The sequence below is a fragment of the Macrobrachium nipponense genome, chromosome 39 (genome assembly GCF_015104395.2).
Source record: "Macrobrachium nipponense isolate FS-2020 chromosome 39, ASM1510439v2, whole genome shotgun sequence".
Lineage (NCBI taxonomy): Eukaryota > Metazoa > Arthropoda > Malacostraca > Decapoda > Palaemonidae > Macrobrachium > Macrobrachium nipponense.
Window position 1 is genome coordinate 34,357,432 of NC_061099.1, and position 22,049 is coordinate 34,379,480.

The 22,049-nt window shown below is 43.7% G+C and overlaps 1 protein-coding gene across 11 annotated transcripts in view; it reads right to left on the minus strand.

Moving 5' to 3' along the window:
- The window catches only part of LOC135210287 (myotubularin-related protein 4-like), a 125,558-nt gene that overhangs the window by 69,253 nt on the left and 34,256 nt on the right, over positions 1–22,049 (minus strand). For all 11 annotated transcript variants that reach the window (XR_010313488.1, XR_010313490.1, XR_010313489.1 and 8 more), the window contains exons 6-8: positions 21,426–21,696; positions 20,975–21,165; positions 4,132–4,327 (exon numbers count right to left, since the gene is read on the minus strand). Coding sequence is in view for 8 of the 11 variants with exons in the window: in XM_064243162.1 (XP_064099232.1) it covers positions 4,132–4,327; positions 20,975–21,165; positions 21,426–21,696 (658 nt within the window). In the remaining 3 variants the exon portion in view is untranslated. The remainder of the gene's footprint in view (positions 1–4,131; positions 4,328–20,974; positions 21,166–21,425; positions 21,697–22,049) is intronic.

Here is a 22,049-nt window from a genome sequence, read left to right on the forward strand (position 1 = left end):
GAAAATTATGGCAGTTCTTGAAACCATCCAGCACTTGCTGCAAAACTTTTGTTGTGGTTATCATCATACTTCTTCAGCGCTTCAAAAAGCATGCATGCCTTTGTCTGAATGGTCAAGAGGGTAAGTGGCATACGGTTTTGTATTTGGTCCTCCATCCATGTGACCAGTAACTGCTCCATTTCTTCCAAAGGCCCTATCCTCTTCTTTGATATAACCGTTGAATGAACAGAACCAGATGCCTTTACAGCATCCATTACAAGTTTCTTGTCCTTTAGGATAGTGGATACCGTTGATTGCGATAAACGTTCGTCAATTGCGATAACCATGAATTCCTTTCAACCTTCTAGCTGGTTGATTATCTTCTATTTCTGCTCCAAAGTGATGGATTGCACTACCAGCAGGAGACCTATTTGGTTGTTTAGCAGACATAGTTTTTTGTTTTAGTTTACTTAAAAAACCCACAAAAAGCACAAACGAACACTGACCTAATCTTACTTAGTTCAGAGCGAGAGCAAGTGAGGTCGGACTCATGTCGTTGGCTGCCGCCGTACCTACGCCAGCCGCTCGCTCTCGGGCCAACATATCGTACAGAGTAGTATGCTGCTGCCTGCGCTCGTTGTGCGAGAAATTTAAAAGTACGTATTTACAACTTTTTTTTTCTTTTTGGTATTAACCCTTAAACGCCAAAGCGGTAAAAAAAAAATTGTCTCCCGTGCGCCGGAGGTGTTTCAGAGTGAGCGCGGAAGCGGAAAAAATATTTTTTTCAAAAAATCACAGCGCGCTTAGTTTTCAAGAATAAGAGTTCATTTTTGGCTCCTTTTTTTGCCATTGCCTGAAGTTTAGTATGCAACCATCAGAAATGAAAAAAATTATCATTATCATATATAAATAATGCGATATATGATAGCGCAAAAACGAAATTTCATATATAATTGTATTCAAATTGCGCTGTGCGCAAAACGGTTAAAGGTAACAAGTTACTTTTTTTTCGTTGTAATGTACACTATATAACACATTGTAAAATGATAAAAGCAACACAGAAAATATTATCACAAAATAATGCATGAATTCGTAACGTGCGGACGTAAAAAAATATTTTTTTCAAAAATTCACCATAAATCTAAATATTGTCCTAGAGACTTCCAATTTCTTTCAAAATGAAGACAAATGATTAAATATTACTATACTGTAAGAGTATTAGCTTATAATTGCAGTTTTTGACCATATCTGAAGAGTTAAAGTTGACCGAATGTCGAATTTTTTTATATATACATTTTTTATATGCAATTATTTCGGAAATAAGAAAAGCTACAACTTCAAATATTTTTAGTTTTATTCTACATGAAATTGTGCACATTTTCATATATAAAACTATGAAATGCCTAATATGAAACGGAGCAAATATTCCGAGAATGGGACGTACGAATTTCGGAGATTTGTGGCGGAGAATCCGCGTGCGGAGGGAAGGAAAGATTTTTTTTTAAATTCACTATAAATCTAAATACTTTGCTAGAGACTTCGAATTTGTTTCAAGGTGAAGATAAATGACTGAATATTACTAGACTGTAAGAGTTTTAGCTTACAATTGCGTTTTTCGACCATTTCGGTAGAGTCCAAAGTTGACCGAACTGGTTTTTTTTTCTATTCATCGTGATTTATATGCAAATATTTCAAAAATGAGAAAAGCTACAACCTTCAATTATTTTTTGTTGTATTCTACATGAAATTGCGCACATTTTCATATATAAAACTTTTTGTAACGGTTAATTTAAAATGGTGCAAACATTACCACAATCGCATGTATGGTTTTTTCGGAAGAGTTACCGAGCGGACGTAAAGAAAATGTTATTTTTTTCATAAATTCACCATAAATCGAAATATTGTGCTAGAGACTTCCAATTTGTTGCAAAATGAAGGTAAATGCTTGAATATTACTAGAATATAAGCGTTTTTCAACCATTTCGGTAGAGTCAAAGTTGACCGAAGGTTGAAATTTTGGCAATTATCGTTTATATGAAAATATCTCAAAACTGATAAAAGCTACAACCATGGGTTGTTTTTAGTTGTATTGTGCATGAAATTGTGCACATTTCCATATATAAAACTTTATATAACGGCTAATTTTAAAATGGTGCAAACATTACCACAATCGCATGTATGATTTTTTTCGGAAGAGTTACCACGCGGACGTAAGGAAAAAGTTTTTCATAAATTCACCATAAATCGAAATATTGTGCTAGAGACTTCCAATTAGTTGCAAAATTAAGGTAAATGATTGAATGTTACTAAAATATAAGAGTTTTAGCTTACAATTGCGTTTTTCGACCATTTCAGTAGAGTCAAAATTGACCGTAGGTTGAAATTTTGGCAATTATCGTTATTTATATGAAAATATCTCAAAACTGATAAAAGCTACAATCATGAGTATTTTATTGTTGTATTCTACATAAAAATGCGCACATTTTCATATATAATACTTCATGTAACGGCTAATTTACAATGGTACAAAAATTATGTCAAAGTGACAAAATAATTTCCGAGATGTGTCACAGATACTTTTTAGTGCAGCAAGAAAGAAATTCGCGCTTGCGCGCCTGCGTAACGATCGTAAACAAAACAACACCTTGTTCCGTGAACTCCCAGCATCCCCCAAGGCGCGTGATTCAAAAGTTTTAGGCTGGTAGGCCTATAAGTATTTTTCCGCGAATTTTAAAAAAAACTTTTGTAAGTCGACGTAAAATACGTCCAGTCGGCACACGAGAGACAAAAATGTAGATGTAAAATACGTCCAGTCGGCAGTAAAGGGTTAATTGCTAACTCCATCGTAACATCGGATTATCGTAAGACTAATTATCGTAACTCGAACACTACCTGTAATAGTATATAAGTTTTCTTTGCACATACTAAACGTTGGATGTGGATCTGTAGATACCGATGTTAAAAATCTTGAACAAGGAAACCCACTCGCTCCAGGGCAGCATTTCCTTGGTCTCTTGTGAGAACCCGAAGAAATTTCCCTTGGTGAAGCAAAATTCTCCATCTCACAACGTACACACAACTAGCAGATCACACCCACACTGAGACCACCCAGAGAGAGAAAAAAGGAACATATGAATAAAAATGGGCAAACTAAACTGGCTTTAAAACAAAGTAATCATGTCCTATCTTAAAGGCTGTAGGAAAGTAACTGGTAGGTCACGGGATGCCAAGGGCATTCTGGGAACTACAATACCCCATGACCTGGTAGAGATGCCAATAGTTGCCGGATCTCAAGTGTTTATTAATTCTACCGGTTTCCAGTTTGGCGCTAGTATTATCCTAATGTTCAGACCAAAGGTTTGTTTCGTATGTGAACAAATTATTTTACATAACTCAAGTTTCGTTAGTCTAACAGTGTGCCCTGCCAAGGAAGAACCTGCTCATTCGAACATAAAATAGTGAGTGAATGGCTACTCCCCAAATGTTTTTATAAGTCATGTGTTGGTATTAAAAAAAAAAAAAAGGTTTGTTTGTCATTACAGAACATTTGCTCACTTCTTGCTATTAATTTTAAAGCACAAATATTTTCTTATAACTTATCTGCACTTTGTTACAAGAATATTTTACATCAACTTACCTGATAAGAGAGCATATCTCTGTCATTATTTTAACACAATTTGTCAAACAGTAATGCATGCTAATTTCTTACTTTTTTTACCAAGACAATATTTTTCTTTAAATGATTTTCAAGTGCATCATTAGACAGACAACCATTTTGTGTGTTTAATTGTAATTAAATTTATGTCAAAGAGCCTATAAAAGTACTCAATATGTTAAAAGTTTAATATTTCCTCTACTGTGTGAAACATGGCCCATTGTTCGGATGTGAAATAAAGCCTACCATAACTTGACTGCCTAGAAAATTGGAGCTTACAATTAATACCAGTATACAATTAAAATTATTAGCAGGGACAATTTTGGTGTCAAACATTACAACCAAGTAGTCACACATTGCACTATTATACACAATACATATTTTAAAGGAATAATGAGGTAGTAGTTAGCTATAGTCCAGATTCTTCAAAAATCCAGATTCTTCAAAAATCCATGGCTTCTCAGGTCTCAATTGAGCGAATATAAACAAGCACTAACCTGCATTGTACGGTAGTAAGGGTCCATGAGTAACTGTGAGAGAGCAGTTATCTGAGGGGTTCTGTCCCAACCATCAGAACAGTGAACTAATACTGGCCGTGCTTCTTTAGCCACTGCCTGCACGACAGTCACAGCTGCTTTTAGCAAGCCCGAAATGTGGGCAAGCCATCGAGAATTCTCCAATGTCGATAACCAACTAGAAGATAGAAGATTGATTGTCAGGTTAGATAGCCCAAGCAAAAATTCTTATTTTACATCTGATAAATATTTTTATTGAACACACTCAATTTACAAACATGAAGGTTACCAAGAGTATGGAAGTGTAAATTGGCATATAGTCAAAATACTACATTTAACAGCAGCAGTCAATAAGCATTGCTACACTTTATCTCTAACTGATATTAGTTACTGTAATAAAGGTAAATATGGAGGAGACAAATCAAGGAACAGTCAGATGCTTCCGATTCTTCGTTTAACTACGGTTAAACTTGAATTCAGACTCCAACAGAGAAAGAATTTTTCAGTTCAATCAATTTGCCCTCAGATTGCCTATTCAACTTTCTAAGCAATTTTTTTTTAAATGACTAGTAGTAACAATCCACAAAGGTCCTAAAATGACAAATTTTTAAGTTTGCTTAAGTAAGCTAGCTATGTAAATGAGTAAGAAAGTGATAAGTGATAGAACATAAAATCTGTTAATATCAATTATATTGCTAAGTTGCATTCAAGACAATATGTTAACATGACAAATTTTCTAAGACAATTTGTATTTTTCATAGCTACAAATTTGAGGTCTTAACAATAGGATAATTTCTAGCGCCTAGCTGGATCCAGTTAAAAAGTAGACGAAAGCAAGGAATCTTGTGATATCTGGCAACGCATACGTATATTGGGTGAAGAGTGGTCAAAGACCACGTACCTACTTCACAGTGTCAGGATGTCTTAACAGACAGAGGGGCGGCTAGAGGTGGGCAGTATAATGTCAAGACCTCAGGTTTGTAGCTATGAAAAATACAAATTATCTTAGAAAATTTGTCATTTGATCACACGCGAACAAACCTTCGGTCTTAACAATAGGATAGACTCATACTTGGAGGGAGGTACAAGACATCCTAAACTGGCTGGGGGCATACCCACCAGTCCAGCTCCAGAAGAAATTACTTCTGGAGAGGGACTGAAGCCTGTTGAGAAGCTAGATAAATTGATATCTAACCACTCAGACCCTGAGTGACGTACAATGATACATGGGAGAATCATTGTATAGGGAACCAAAGAGAAACTTTGACTGTCCAGTAGCAAACCAACACACCAGGTTTTGTTACTACTTCCAACTCCTCCTTGCCAAGGAATGGAGTATATGCTACCGAACAGAGGTTTTGATATTTGTATATCAAGCAACCACACTATCAGTATGACTAACTTACTCACCTGTATCAGACAAGTCCAGCGAATGAAGTGTCTATTCCTTAACCCACCCGAAGGAAGAAGGAAAAGTACAAGACAAAGGAGACCAGCAAACTCACTCATTCTCTCATCCACACAATCATCTTAGGTAAGATACAAAAGTGCCCTGTTAAGGGCAACTATGAATTACACAACCTGTTGGGCAGCCACCACAGGACCCAGGGAAAACATGTCCGTAGATCTGTGAGCAACATCCTTAAGACAGAAAAAGGTGAACGTGGACTGGCGTAACCAAGTACCAGTGCTCAGCACTATGTACAGCCAAGTTCATATTGAAAGCCAGAGAGGGACCAATAACCCTTACGTCATGCGCTCTAGCCTGCACAGACATGGTGGCGGAATAATCAAGAGCCAAGTAGTATGCCTGTCTGATGGCTTCCCGTATCCAAAAACGGATAGTATTCTTAGACAACTCTTTCTTAATACGGCCTGTGCAAACAAAAAGTCTGCAGCAGCCTGATCTAAGGTGCAGAGTTATTTTAAGATAGTAACGTAGGCCCCAAACAGGACAAAAAAAGCTCTTGACCATCACCACCCACAAAGTCATTCAGTGTTGGAATGAAAAACGAAATGAACCTGTCATTGTGCACAGAGGGATTTTGGGTCTCGGCCACAAATTCCAGGACAAATTCGAAGGACACCGACACCCAACCCCTGGTGTGCTTCACATCATAGCTCAGACTGGAGCTCTCCTACCCTCTTAGTAATGCCAAGGCCAGAAGGAAAACTGTCTTGAGCATCAAGTTCCTGTCAGATGAGCGACACAAAGGATAATATGGACTCTTAGTGAAGCTCTTGGGAACCAAGGAAACATCCCACGTCAGAGGCTTGAGCTCCCTAGAACTCTACTGCTAAAACCCCTTAACCCTTAAATGCCGAAGCGGTAAAATAAAAATTGTCTCCCGTGTGCCGGAGGTGTTTCGGAGTGAGCGCGGAAGCGGAAAAAATATTTTTTTCAAAAAATCACAGCGCGCTTAGTTTTGAAGATTAAGAGTTCATTTTTGGCTCCTTTTTTTGTCATTGCCTGAAGTTTAGTATGCAACCATCAGAAATGAAAAAAATTATCATTATCATATATAAATAATGCGATATATGATAGCGCAAAAACGAAATTTCATATATAATTGTATTCAAATCACGCTGTGCGCAAAACGGTTAAAGGTAACAAGTTACTTTTTTTTTTTCGTTGTAATGTACACTATATTGCAATCCTTTTGGTATATAACACATTGTAAAACGATAAAATAAACAGAAAATATTATCACAAAATAATCCATGAATTTGTAACGCGCTGACGTAAAATTTTTTTTTCAAAAATTCACCATAAATCTAAATATTGTCCTAGAGACTTCCAATTTCTTTCAAAATGAAGACAAATGATTGAATATTACTATACTGTAAGAGTATTAGCTTACAATTGCAGTTTTCGACCATATCTGACGAGTTAAGTTGACCGAATGTCGAATTTTTTTTTTATTTTTTTTATATGCAATTATTTCGGAAATTAGAAAGGCTACAACCTTCAAAATATTTTAGTTTACTATTCTACATGACATTGCGCACATTTTCATATATAAAACTATGAAATGCCTAATATGAAACTGAGCAAATATTCCGAGAATGGGACGTACGGATTTCGGAGATTTGTGGCGGAGAATCCGCGAGCGGAGGGAAGGAAAGTTTTTTTTTTTAAATTCACCATAAATCTAAATAATTGTGCTAGAGACTTCGAATTTTTGTTTCAAGATGAAGATAAATGACTGAATATTACTAGACTGTAAGAGTTTTAGCTTACAATTGCGTTTTTTCGACCATTTCGGTAGTCAAAGTTGACCCCGAACGTGGTTTTTTTTTCTATTAATCGTGATTTATATGCAAATATTTCAAAAAATGAGAAAAACTACAACCTTCAATTATTTTTTGTTGTATTCTACATAAAATTGCACACATTTTCATATATAAAACTTTATGTAACGGTTAATTTAAAATGGTGCAAACATTACCAAAATCGCACATATGATTTTTTCGGAAGAGTTACCGCGCATACGTAAAGAAAGTTTTTTTTCCAGGATTAAATTCACCATAAATTGAAATAATTGTGCTAGAGACTTTCAATTGTTTGCAAAATAAGGGTAAATAATTGATTATTACTAGATTATAACGTTTTAGCTTACAATTGCGTTTTTCGACCATTTCGGTAGTCAAAGTTGACCGAAGGTTGAAAATTTGTCACATCATTTTTTATATGAAAATATTTCAAAATTGATAAAAGCTACAACCATGGGTTGTTTTTAATTGTATTATTCATGAAATTGCGCACATTTCCATATATAAAACTTTATGTAACGGCTAATTTTAAAATGTTGCAAACATTACCACAATCGCATGTATGATTTTTTTCGGAAGAGTTACCGTGCGGACGTAAGGGAAAAGTTTTTTCATAAATTCCCCATAAATCGAAATATTGTGCTAGAGACTTCCAATTAGTTGTAAAATTAAGGTAAATGATTGAATATACTAAAAATAAGAGTTTTAGCTTACAATTGCGTTTTCGACCATTTCGGTAGAGTCAAAGTTGACCGAAGGATGAAATTTTGTACACTTATCGTTATTTATATGAAAGAAAATATCTCAAAACTGATAAAAGCTACAATCATGAGTATTTTTTTTGTTGTATTCTACATAAAAATGCGCACATTTTCATATATAATACTCCATGTAACGGCTAATTTAAAATGGTACACAAATTATGTCAAAGTGATGAAATAACTTCCGAGATGTGTCACAGATACTTTTTAGTGCGGCAAGAAAGAAATTCGCGCTTGCGCGCCTGCGTAACGATTGTAAACAAAACAACACCTTGATCCGTGAACTCCCAGCATCCCCCAAGGCGCGTGACTCAAGAGTTTTCGGCTGGTAGGCCTAAATGTATTTTTCCGCGAATTTTTAAAAAAACTTTTGTATGTCAACGTAAAATACGTCCAGTCGGCACCCGAGAGAGAAAAAAATGTAGACATAAAATACGTCCAGTCGGCGTTTAAGGGTTAACTAGCAAGGAAAGTTCCTAGGATGAGATGTCTATACCTTTAAGGCGCAACACTAAACACAGGGCCGCCCTGTAGCCTCTAATAGCAGAAACGGACAAACATTACTTGTCTCTGAGGAAGGTTTAAAAAGTCTGCTATTCGCTGAGTAGAGGTTACGAGTGGAGATAAACCCCGTTTACAACACCAATCACAGTAGATCGCACATTTGCCTTGGTAAACCGTGGAGGTTGGCTATACGAGACTGCTGGACATATGCCCTGCTGTTCTGTAAGAAAAGCCTCTCACTCAGAGGAGATACTTGATAGCCTCCAACCGTGAAAAGACGACAGATTCTACTGACTGGTGGAACCTTTCCGCATGCGGCCGACACAGGAGATGCCACCAAGGGGGAATTTCCCTCGGAACCTCTGACAACGACAGCAGATCTGGAAAAAATTCTGCCTGAGGCCACAGAGGGGCACCAAAGTCATCCTGAGACCCTGTGAACTCATTAGCCTGTTCAGAACTTGACGGATCAAACAAAACGGAGAGAAGGCATACACCTTTAGGTTGTCCCAGGATGTTGGAATGCGTCCTCTGCTAACACTAAAGGATCTGGAAACACTGAACAGAATATCTCCAGCTTCCTGTTGAAGCAAGTCGCAAAAAGGCCCAGCATGGGTCTCCCCCAAACCTGGAAGTTTGTCTGCTACCACTTGATGAAGGGACCACTCAGTGCCTAGGATCTGATCCCGACGAATGAGTTTGTCTGCGACCACATTCCATTTGCCTGGGATATACCTGGCTGAGAGCTCTACCGAATTGCTACTCTTTATATCTCAAACTAATATTAGTTACTATAATACAGGTAAATATGGAGGAGACAAATCAAGGAACAGTCAGATGCTCTCGATTCTTCATTTAACTAGGGTTAAACTAGAATTCGGACTCCAACAGAGAAAGAATTTTTCAGTTCAGTCAATTTGCCCTCAGAATGCCTATTTAACTTTCTAAGCAATTTTTGTTAAGTGAATAGTAGTAGCAATCCACAAATGTCTGATGGCTTCCCGTATCCAAAAAGATAGCATTCTTAGACAACTCTCTCTTAATACAGCCTGTACAAACAAAAAGTCTGCGGCAGCCTGGTCTAAGGTGCACAGTCATTTTAAGATAGTAACGTAGGCCCCAAAACGTTAAGTTGATGAGAAACCAGGCCTCCCTGTTTGTTAACATAGGCTACCACCGTGGTGTTTTCTGACATGAGAATGACAGAATGACCCTCTACCTTCTCCCGAAACTCCTTCAGACCCCGGAAGGCTGCCTGCAACTCAAAAACATTGATATGTTGCAGTTTGTCCTCCAACCTCCAAACACCTGATGCAATGAGGCCGCCTAAATGAATTGCCCCACCTGCAAGGGAGGAGTCTGAGAACAGAGGGAAATCCGGTGGAAGAGAAAGCAGAGGTACACCCTTCGAAGATTCCAGCAGTCGTCCAACCACCAACAAAGGTCTTCTCTCACTTACAGAGACAGGAACCTTTAACAAGGGTGAGTCCCCTGCCAGAGACCAGAATTCTCCCAGTCTCTATTGCAGAGATTGAAGATGAATATACCCATGAGGGACCAGCTTCTCCAGAAAAGACAACACTCCCAGAAAAGAACCTGCCACTGATGAGCTGACTTCAGGAAGTCGTGCCACCACTTGCAACTTCTCCAATCTCTGATCAAACAGAAACATTTTGCAACTGTCGTATCGATGACCATGCCGAGGTGGAGAATCCTTTGACTGGGTATGAGGTTAGACTTTCCCTGGTTGACTACAATGCCCACTTCCAGACAGAACCAAAGTAGACAATCCCTGTCCTGCAGCAGCTTTTCCCTGAAAACTGCCTAGACCAACCAATCGTCGAGGTACCTCAGCAAACGGATCCCCTGAGCATGGGCCCAACTTGACACGAGAGAGAAGACCCTTGTGAACACTTGAGGGGTAGTTGTCAGCCCGAAGCATAGGACTTTGAACTCGAAGATCTTGTCCCTGAGAGAGAAGCGAAGGAACTTAATGGATGTTGGATGAATAGGGATTTGGAAGTATGCGTTCCTTAAGTCTATCGACAGCATAAAGTCGCCTTCCCTCATGGCTGAACTCAGGGTCTCCATCTTTAACCGTGTGTTCCTGATGAAGTGATTCAAGGTGGATAAGTCGATCACAGGTCTCCAACCTCCTGACGCCTTGGGCACCAAGATGTGACTGTAAAACCCCAGAGACGGACGTACCACTTCCTCTATAGCATCCTTGTCCAGCATCTTTTGCACTTCCTCTCGAAGAGCCAAGAACTTCAGAGAATCTGGAGGATATGCCTTCCTGAGCTGCGGCTTGTCTGACAGGGGAGGAGAGAAGTCGAATGGAATTAGTTACCCCACCCGAAGGACATCTACCACCCACTTCTCCACCCCATTACTCTGCCAGTTGGCCCATAGCCTGACAGGTACCCCCCCCCCCCCAACCCTGGAAGGCCCTGGCGAAATCAAACTCCTCGACGGCCTACCAGGTGACGATCTTCTTGACTGCTGCTGGACAGAGGGAGGAGGAGGAGCCGGATGTCTACTAGGACGAGACTGACAGACACGACCTGGTGCACCAGTCTGTCTTTGGTGTCAGCCCGGCGCCGGTCTATCGCATTTTCCAGCTTGGTCCGAGGACACAAAAATTTGGACTCCAACAGATCTCCATTTCTCAATGCCAGCAAAGACTGTGTTAACTGATTTCTCCATCCTAGATAAAGCCAAGTCTCTTCAAATCGGAAGGTTAGCCCATAAATTAACACCGAGGTGAGTTATATACGAAAACTCCTTGCCTCCGGACTGCAACAGACTGGCAAGCGAGGATGCACTCACCAACCTTTCTGGGAACTTGTCAGAAGCTATCTTGGCAATGACCATAGACCAGAAGTCCAGCCAAGAAACCGTCTGCAACACTGAGGCTGCCGTAGATTCCAACGCCGAGGCATCCTGTGGAGACAAGGACAGAGCCACCAACTTCGTCTGCTCCAAAAGTCAATCCCGGCTTCCGGCGAATGACCTCCAGGTTAAGATGACGCGACATCAAAAACACAGTTTGTAGCATAGTACTTCCTATGTCTTGTGAGAGGCGGGGGGTAGTAACTTTGCAGAGCCCCTAGAGTGAAGCGAACCGTCCCGGTCTGAAACAGAGGTGTTAACCTTACGCAAGACCGACTGGACGTGCCCCTACAAGGGAAGCTGAAATGACAATTTGTCCAAAATTGCATTTTTCCTAACTATACAACCTGAGGTCCTTTTACAATAGGAAGGTACTAGCGGCAGCTGGATAGGTCGTAAGCTTTCGAACAAGGGGTTCGGTAGTTAACTGCTTGTCCGACAGGCGCGCGCGCGCGACTGGTAGGTAAACAAATCACTTTTGCTTTTGGCCCAAGCAAAAACTGCAGAGTGAGGGGTGGCATGAGGTGGGGCTATGTGTAAAAGACCATCAGGTTTGTATAGTTAGGAAAAATGCAATTTTGGACAAATTGTCATTTGTTCCGACACGGCATACAAACTTCGGTCCTTTTACAATAGGAAGACTCACTTCTTGGTTGGTGGTGGAATCTGAGTCTTTTGTGAACAGACTGGTGTTCGCCCAACCTTGGAAGCCTCCCTGGTCGTAAGAGCGAGGGAGGGATCCAAGCCTCTGTCCGATTGATCGGGGTGTGCACCGCAGGATCAATGGTCAGACCTCTGGACCAAGTACTAAGAGAGAGGCAAGCGTATCTCTTCGTACCAGCAAACAAGAACAAGTTCCTATTTGCAAGAGGCAACAACGTTATGGTTTGTCTCTTGTTGGCATCCACTCTTGTAGGAGGAAGTGGTGGATATTCGCTCCCATCCCTAGTGAAAGGGATAGGATGGGGCTCTGTCGAGTAGCTCACCGGCATCTCGTCCTTATCCAGCAAGGTGATGACCGTATCCCTCTACCCACAGGTAGAGGGGTAGAAAAAGATAGGAAGAGAAGCCAGTCACTCTCTCATTCACTTATCTATTCTTACAGTCACACCAGACTCGATGCTGTTCAGCCTGCTAGGGTCTGGGTTAGCTACACAACGTGTTGAGCAGCCACCACGGGTCCTAAGGAAACGATCCAAGGACCTGTGGGCAATATCCAAAAGGTAGAAGGAGGTGCCAGTGGTCTGGTTGTACCAGACCCCTGCCTTCAGCCTGCGCCACGGAGAAGTTCTTGTGTAACTCGAGGGAGTGTACTTCTAGGTCATCTTGGTGCTGACGAAGAGTCTTCAACACTCCGCCTGGGATGTCGAGTTTCTTCAGAAAGCGCGGTCGCGCTTTCACAGGACAAAGCAGCATCTCCTTCGCATCGAAGGCGGTGAAGTCCATTAGGGAGGGGACTGTGAAGGACTCTAACCGATCGTCAGGACCAGAAGGGTTCAGAGTCTTCGCTACGAATTCGGTACGAAATCGAGCGTCACGAATCCCCATCCCCTGGATGCTTGACTTCGCAGGCAAAGTCATGCAATTACCTCAGAGGAAAAGAAGGGAATTGTTCGTATGACCTATCCCTCTTCTCGACTTCGGTGATGTCCTGTACCCATACTGGTCTATCCGTCTGCAGCGAAGTTGTTGTTCTCGGTAGTGGATAGGACACCGACACTCAATGTTGGGTGTCGATGGTATGGGTACTGTGACAAGCCGTTAGGACGAAGAAAAGATTGTTATGGAACAACCGAACTAAGTCCACAGCGAAGTTCGTAACAGACTTGGGCGCTCTGACAGCTGTCTACTGACTGCGTTCGGTAGGAGGCAAGTTGTCCAAGCACCCGAGCAAGTCACGTGACCTTCGCCTTCCTTAACAGGGTTATGCCAAGAGACTAAACAATAATTTGTTCGTCACCGATGCCAGAAGGCAAGGTGATGACTCTCTTAAGGCATGTGCCCAACAGGCGAAAGTCAATTGCCTTCTAGAGACCGAGGTCCTTGATGGCAAGATATCTCATAGTATAGTTGATTCTCGGGTAAGGAGAAACAACACTATGTGACGTTGAAGACGAAGGTGTACAGAAAATGCAACCTACGTCTTCACAGCTGAACCGAGAGAAGGATTACTCAAGATTCTGAACCTGTGCTACAAAGACTGAGAACGCTAACCGCTATTGATTGCTGTCCGGTGCGAAGACACGTATAAACGCCTCTGTCGCAGTAGAGGAGGTGAAGTAGCTTGTTCGACCGTCCAGAACTGAGAGAGCCTTCTTGTCCGGAGACGAGAGACTACCTGGTTCAACACAGTCGGCAAGCTCCGATCGCGGCCGACCACCGTCGATTTGGGTTCCCTCTCGGGCCCCAAAACGACTCGAGCCGAGACGTGGCTCTGCTGGTGGGAGCGGCGATCCTTCCCCGAGGTCATTGTGCTGACGAATCAGCGCCGTAACCTCGGCAAAGTTCCTCTGGATCTCGGAAGTCACAGCATCTTGCAGAGTGGGACCGTTAAGCCCTTCGAACAAGAGCATATTCCGAGAACCTTCCTCCTAAGAAGGGGGAACAGCGACAGCCCTCTCGGTCTTTCCCCATCCAACCCTTGCGCATACGCCCTGGCCGGTCCAAGAAACCGTGCCTCCGGCACGTAGGGCGTTGTGGTGGGATCATGAGGGGCGCACCCCTCACGATCACTCCTCAATACCTCGCTCCTCCCGGTGTAACCCGAGGTGGTTGCAGGTACGGGCGAGGCAGACCTGACGCGTCCCTCGTTGCTCGCTGGCAGAACCAGCAGGCTTGGAGGGCTGCAGGCCGATCGTCAACCCGCGGTGGCGATCGAGCTGCAGGCCTGGTCGAACCGTCTCGCTGTGGAGAACGGCTGGACTGAGCACAGCGGCCCCGATCTCGAGTGTCAGAAGAGCTGGTGCTGGTTGCCGTACCCGATCGCTCTCTGTGAGAGCGACGGTCAGGCGACCTGCAGGCTCCACTGTCACAGTGAGACCGGTGCTTGTCCTCACGGCACGTCACGTCGCTGGTTCCAGCCGTGGCTGGCACCGGCGAACGGGAGGACCTCTTCCCAGCCTCAGCCCGTGGCCGGTCGTGGACCGTCACGTCCCCGGGTAGCCAGCTGTTCGCCGCGAGAGCGAGAGCTGGTCTGGTGAGAGTCGCGTGAGCGGCTGTCACCAGTCTTCCGCCCCGTGCCGTGAACCTGACGCTGAGCGGACTCAGAGGTCTGGTTCCTGGCTGCACGGTCGCTGGTAGGCGACCGTACACTCGGTACCTCCCGCGAACGAGAGGCCGAGACGGACCTTGATGCAGTGGCAGCACCACTGACACCAGGCGAGGAAGTACCGGTGTTAGCCGGTACCCCTCTGGTCCCCGTAGTCTTCTTCCTTGCGGAAGAAGAGACGGGCCCCGCTCCCGAAGGAGCAGGAGGACCAGCGGAAGGAACAACCCTCCCGTCCCACCGAGGTGAGACGGGTCCCGAGAAGCTCCCGAGGAAGCTTCTTAGGAGGGAGGAGGCGACCTTCTTCTTCCTCGGCTGTAAAGCCTTAGAAGTCGAAGGGGAAGAGGCGGCGGGCCGACGACGATGAAGAAGATGAAGACGACGACCACGACACCTTCCTCCTCTTCTTCGTCAGCTTCCTCAGGACAGACGTAAGATCTGCTATCCAGGGCGGAGCCGGGGCTGCTGTAGCCGAAGCCACAGGGCCCGGACGCACCTGTACAGACAGACCAAAGTCTGGGGTAGTACCCCCACGAACAGGGACGACATCAGCAGGTATGGGCATCTCAGGAACAGCAGGCACGGCCAGCACATCATCGGTAGGGACAGCCAGCGCAGCAACGGCAGGAACAGCCAGCGCAGCAACGGCAGGGACAGCCAGCGCAGCAACTGCATCCCAGAATCGGCAGGTTACGGCAGGCAGCACCGGAAACACAGGAAGTGAGCAGCAGCCAGCAACATCCTGGTACCGGCGGCAGGTCCAGGGGCGAGTTCTAGGCAGCGGAAGTGTGGTCGCTGCAGCGCGGCAACCACGAGCGGCGGCGGCACGCCCCCCTCTCGGTACGGCGAACGGCACTTCACAGCGGCTGTAGGCAAGACTGATACCACGTGAGGCGAGTACACCAGGTGAGGAGGGACGTCGTCACCTGGTTGCGTGGTCACCACTCCATGGGTGACCGCAGTAGGCCCAGACATAGAACCGCAGCCCCTGGACACCAGCACGCTCTGCAATTAAAGGAAGGACGCCCATACCTCACCAAGGTCCACGCTCGTGGCAGTAGCACCTGCGGAAATAATAGTAGTAGCGATTAATTGTGGGGAAATCCCCTCGTGCGGGGGTTTGATCCCTCCCGAACGAGTGGAAGACCCCTAATACAATTGTACATCGGGCACCGAGCGCCCTCCCCCGCGCTCGACGGATCGGGCGAGGAGAAGAACGCCGATAACCTCCCCCCCCCCAAGGGGAAGAGCCATCTGTGGGAACTTGAGCGGGGGGGGTCTCGTTCCCCACCCCCGCACAGTACCCATGTACGCAACAACAACAAGTAGCCCTAGAGCAATCGTGCCATCGGCACGAATACAAGGCATAAGGATCAATTCCCTGACTGAGCGGAACTTGAACCAAATAATATTGATGCAATCAATAATAAGGAACAAAATGAAAAGGCATCTTGCAAAACGATTCACTTCACAATGAATAAGGGCTCGGGATCGAGCGCATTTGCGCCCTCGGTACCGAGCGCAAGGGTGAAAGGTTTCATTCTTACCTTTATGGATCAAGGTTTCTGGAAACCTTGATCCATAATGAATTGATGCAATCAACAATATATGAAAATGAAAAAGACTACTGCGCTTGCGATTTCACTTCATACAAATAAAAAGGGGAAGGATCAATTCCCGTGAATAGCGAACATTGATCCCAGTCAACATGCAATCTCATAAAAAAAAATGAAAATGAAAATGAAAAAGAACTGCACTTGCGATTTCACTTCATTCAAAATAAAGAGGGGGAAGGATCAATCTCCGGGTAAGCTCGGAAACTGATCCAAAATGAGTATTGCTACAATAAAATATATATGAAAATGAAAAAGAATACTGTACTTGCGATTCCACTTTCATACTGAATAAGTTTCCGTGCCGAGCGCATTCGTTCGGCAACGGGCATACAGGTCAAAAAAATATAAATGAAAAGAGCACTTACTTACGATTTTCATCTACACATTTCCAACCCAATATACGCTCGGAGCGAGCGCTCCCGCCCTCGGCACCAGAGCATACACAATACGAGGATCATTCTGGGAAAATGAATTCCCGCAATTACGCCCTTCAGTCCCGGCACTCGGGTAATCGGAGGGCGTTGTGAAGCCAAGATCCTTTAATTCACAATTGAATTCAATGAAATGATTGTACTTACAATTCAGTTTCACTAGATACATAGAAAAAGAAAAAACACAATCATGCGAAAAGCAAACGACGATGAAGCGGGCAGAGAGCGATGATACACGTCCACACGCCAGCAGGCCGAAAGCAAAAGTGATTTGTTTACCTACCAGTCGCGCAACGCGCGCCTGTCGGACAAGCAGTTAACTACCGAACCCCTTGTTCGAAAGCTTACGACCTATCCAGCTGCCGCTAGTACCTTCCTATTGTAAAAGGACCTCAGGTTTGTATGCCGTGTCGGAACAAAAGATGATTTGGGATCCTGCGTAGCTCCCACCAAGGCTTCCCAGCAAGGAGGAGTGTAAGACGACCGAGCCCGAGTTCTACTTTCCTAATTGTTGAACCCCCGAATGAGATCGACAACTTCTGAGAAGGAAGGCAAACTCTTGCATGTCTCCCTCCTCCTGCTCCAGCAACAGAGACTGATGATGAGAAGGTTGTGTAGGCTCCTCTAAGGCACCTTCCTCATTAAAATAAACAGAAGGACCAGCAGCCAAACAGCCCAAAACACCAACTAACCTGTCTGGGCTGGGTCCACGCACCGGCTCCTGCGACGAACCAACTACAACACTAGGAACATCACTACGCACTCCTCTAACAGATGACTATGTCCGCGAATGGTCACGGGCATGGCAGATGTACGAACGTGAGTTGGAGAGGAATCCCAAACACTTGAGATCGAAGGAGAATCCCCCAGAGTCGAACTCCTGGAAGCACCAGGGGGAGGGGCAGGCAAACACTCCTGCTGCACCAACTTCGTGCTCACCACCTTCAAAACCTTGACAGGCGCCTTGAGACCCTTACAGCGACGATTAGGCCCTGGAGAAGTAGGAGCGCTTGCATCATGTGCACGGACAGGGGAGGTTGCAACAAGCTCGCGATGTGCACGGACGGGGGAGGTTGCAACACGCTCGCGATTCGATGCAGAGGACTAAGCAGCCAATACAGATTGCACAAGGGAAGATAAACTAACACTCTCCAAAACACCAACATTCTCAAGAACATGGCCGCGTTATTCCTCCCTCGTAGGCGAATAAAGAGCAAAGTCCTTAGCCTTCCAACACTTGATACGCCAGCATGGCGTAGAGGGGGAAGAAAGAGAGGAAGACAGCACTGGTTCCTTACACGATCTCTTCGCAGGAGGCAGGGACAAAGTAACAAGTTTCCTTCCAGTCCTCCCAGCTGACAAGGGAGCAAATTTATCATCCAAAACAGAGTCCAATCTCTTTAGAACAGCCTGGCACAAAGCCTCAGATGGATCAGCAAGAGAAGGTTCCGATGACATGGAAGGGAGATGCAGCAAACTGGGCGGCAGATATGACATCACGGCTGAGAGAGGCAGTGCAGAGGAGACGACTGGGAGTGACGTCACAAGTGGTGATGATGTCGCAGCTTTCCCTCGGTCCGAAGGGGAAACGGACGCCACTGGCGGAGAAATACAAAACGAGGCCGGGAGGAGGGGGGGAGGGCCTGGCCAGCCTGAAGAGGGGGGTAGCAAGCCTCCATAAGTGCACCAGCAACCCCTCCAAGGATGGGGAACCCCCTAGCCCAAGCGTCTTCCAAATCACCGCCATCTTGGACACCTCTTAACTCTGGAATATATGAGAATGATGAAAAAGCCTCCCCCTTCCCGAGAATCAACTTAACTCCCGAAGAACAAGGGGCAACATTGCAAAAACTAGCCTGAGGGCCTCCCGATACTTCCAACGACGAATCGATGGAAGAAAAGGAAGAAGACACAGGCACAACACTACTATGGGGTGTGAGCACTGCAGTAGGAGACGAACCATCGGGAAGAGGTGAAAAACCCTCACATGAAGTTAGAGTAGAAACCGTCTGATACTCTCTCTTGCTATAAAACTACTTCCACTGCATGGCATTAAATGCAAGGATTAGTTATAGTACAAACATTAAAGCGGCACCTACTACACATGATGTGGGGATCTGTCGCAGCCGAAGCCAAAAAACGAGAACACAGAAAACCTGGAATTCCAGGGCGCACACGTTGACGAGGCCGAGAAGTAGCAGAAGCAGTCATAACAGCCACACACACTAAACAATTGAAACAGGCAATGAACCGGGTAAAGGCTGAGAGAGGCCAACCACAACTCTCACCCAGGCGGTTAAGAAAAAGACTGACGCGGTGATATAGGTGCGTGGTCTTTGACCACTCTTCACCCGATTTACGCATGCGTTGCCAGATATCACAAGATTCCTTGCTTTCATCTGCGTTTTAACCGGATCCAGCTAGGCGCTAGAAATTATCCTATTGTTAAGACCTCGGGTTTGTTCGCGTATGAACAAAACAAATAGTCTTTATACGAGGCAACTGCAGGACAAATACCAAGAAAAGACTAAGAAATTATATCACACATTTGTGTATCTGAATACATTCGTCACGAGTACTAAGACAGACAATTAGATGGGTATAACTAAGGTAGATTGTAGTGTTAACTCTTAAGATAATGATGTTACACTACCAAACTACCAGATGCACAACATTAATGTTTGTCAAAAGTATTTAGATGAAATATCTGTAACCTTCACAGATCTGGCCTAAGCTCTTTATGTTTTTAAAGTAATGGAGGATGCTACAGAGGACTATTGACTTGAAAGTAACTGCAGAAAAGGTAGTCAGGATAATGGCCACATGGTTGCTGATGCAACAATGTGGAATGGAAGTAACTCTGCACTTGGTACAAATATATCAGATGGTGTCACAGAAGATGCTTCCAAATTATAAAAGGAATAAAAAAAAACTATGGACAGAAAAATATTAAAAGAACAAATGGGGAAGCACGGGGAAGAGACCCATGTTGTGGTAGGTCTTAATAATATATACGATTTAGGAAAAAGGCATTGCGCTGGGATCTATAATGTCATTCGGCGATAAAAGGAAATAAAGAGTAAAGGAGGTTTGACAGGTATAATAGCAGGAAAACCTCGCAGTTGCACTATGAATCAATTGTTAGATGATGGTGTTAAGTAAGATGGAAGAAAGAATAGGAATGGAGGTACAGCAATAGGAATGAAAAGGGTTGCAGGTTGGGACCAAAGGGATGCTGCAAAGAACCTTAATGCCTACGGTGTACTGCGTGAGGTGCACTGATGGCACAATCCCCCATCTTAAAGAAATCATGCATTTGTGTTACCAAGGGGTCATGCTGTACTGAAGGAAGATCTGAAAGGGCCATACTCAAGACGACTAACTGGATTTCCAATGGCATGACAAAGCTTCTACCACCAGATAGACAGCAAAGATTACTATTGGTTATACAGTGGACCCCCCGTATTCGCGTTCTCCGGATTTGCGGACTCACACATTCGCGGATTTCTCTTGGGAACATTTCCCCACATTATTCGTGGAAAATCCGTGCATTCACAGTATTTTTCTGAGAAATATCCATAAATTCCTGGTTTTTTTTTTATCAATTTCATCATAAAACCCACTTTTTGTGATAAAACTATTAAAAAAACCAAGTATGAAAATTTTTAGTGGTTTTTCTTGAGTTTTAACTAACAAAATAGGCTGTTTTTAGCATTTTTATAGGGGTCCAAAACTGATTCCAACTATTCACGGGGGGGGGGGGGGGGGGGGGGGGGGTGTTCTGGTACGCATCCCCCCCCCCAAAAAAAAAACGGGGGATCACTGTACTATATGACTTGCAGTGGAACCATGGGTAATGACAAACAAATTGGAGAAATACCAAAATCCAAAATAGGACTAGAATATTGATGTTCAAAGTCATGGCCATACTGTAATGGAAGATTGGACTATGAATAAGGAAGTGGCCAAGACATGTGGTTTCCAGTGGATAACAGAAGTTAATATACGGAAATAAGAGCATCAGTATGAACAAAATCATCATGGTAGTATGAAATCACCATACTTTAAAAGCAAATTGCTTACTTTGGAATGTCTGGGGAGGAGGAAACAAGAAGTCTCAGGGCATGATGAGATTTCCGAATGGTGTGGATGTTTGCCAAATTCATAAACTGTATTTCACAAGTAGGGTAATACTCTGGGCATTCACATCCTCCACCTCTGGCACGATTGGCCACTGCTGTGGCATATGAACGGGCATCTACTATCAATACTTTCTGTTGGGGGGAAAAAAAATTCAGTTTTCTTAAAAACAAAAGGTCATCCAAGTATACAATATATGAACAGAATCCATGAAAAAAAAGGCTCTAAAACCTAACAAGACCTATGCTATTCAAATCCAAGTAATATTTGTCTTCATTGTTGCACAAAAACAGGTGAAATTTTCCAACTATATACTTTCAAAAGAGAAATATCAACTGGGGCTGACTTGACTTATAATACACAGCAAATGAATAAGCAATACATGAAAACTTACTTTGATGTCAGTCTGAGCTTTAGCCTCTGGTAAATCACACAGAGAAGGAATATCAGACACAGGGGTGACAGCTTCTTTTTCTCCAGAACTCGGTGGCAATAACTGACTGCCAACCACACCGTTGATGCTGTTGGGAGAACCATCAACTGGGCTGTCATAAGCACACGCTTCAGATACTGCTTTAATCAAATCTTCGTCTTCACTTGATCGCCAGCCTAACCAACCAACTTCTGGTTGACTGCTACGGGCAATTACTGCACCATTGGAATGCCTGTACAAAAAGTCCATCAATGTACAAGTCTATCAAGGCTACAAGGATCTAATGTAACACCTTTTCATGATAAACATGACAATAACAGTTTAAACAGATGACAACAAATAATAATTTGAAGAAACTTTTTAACCATTAGGAGCTGGGATAAAAAATCAATATGCAGCACCCCAAGCCAAGGAAACTGAGGTTGTACGCAAATGCATGTGGTGTAAGAAAAAAATTCTAAAAAGCTTCCCATACCTTCCAGAGTTAAACATGTTTTTTCTAATAAGTAGTTTTCTTTTTAGTAAAATTATAATTATAGCTCACACAACATCAAAACAGATAAGAACTAAAATCAGTAACAAATT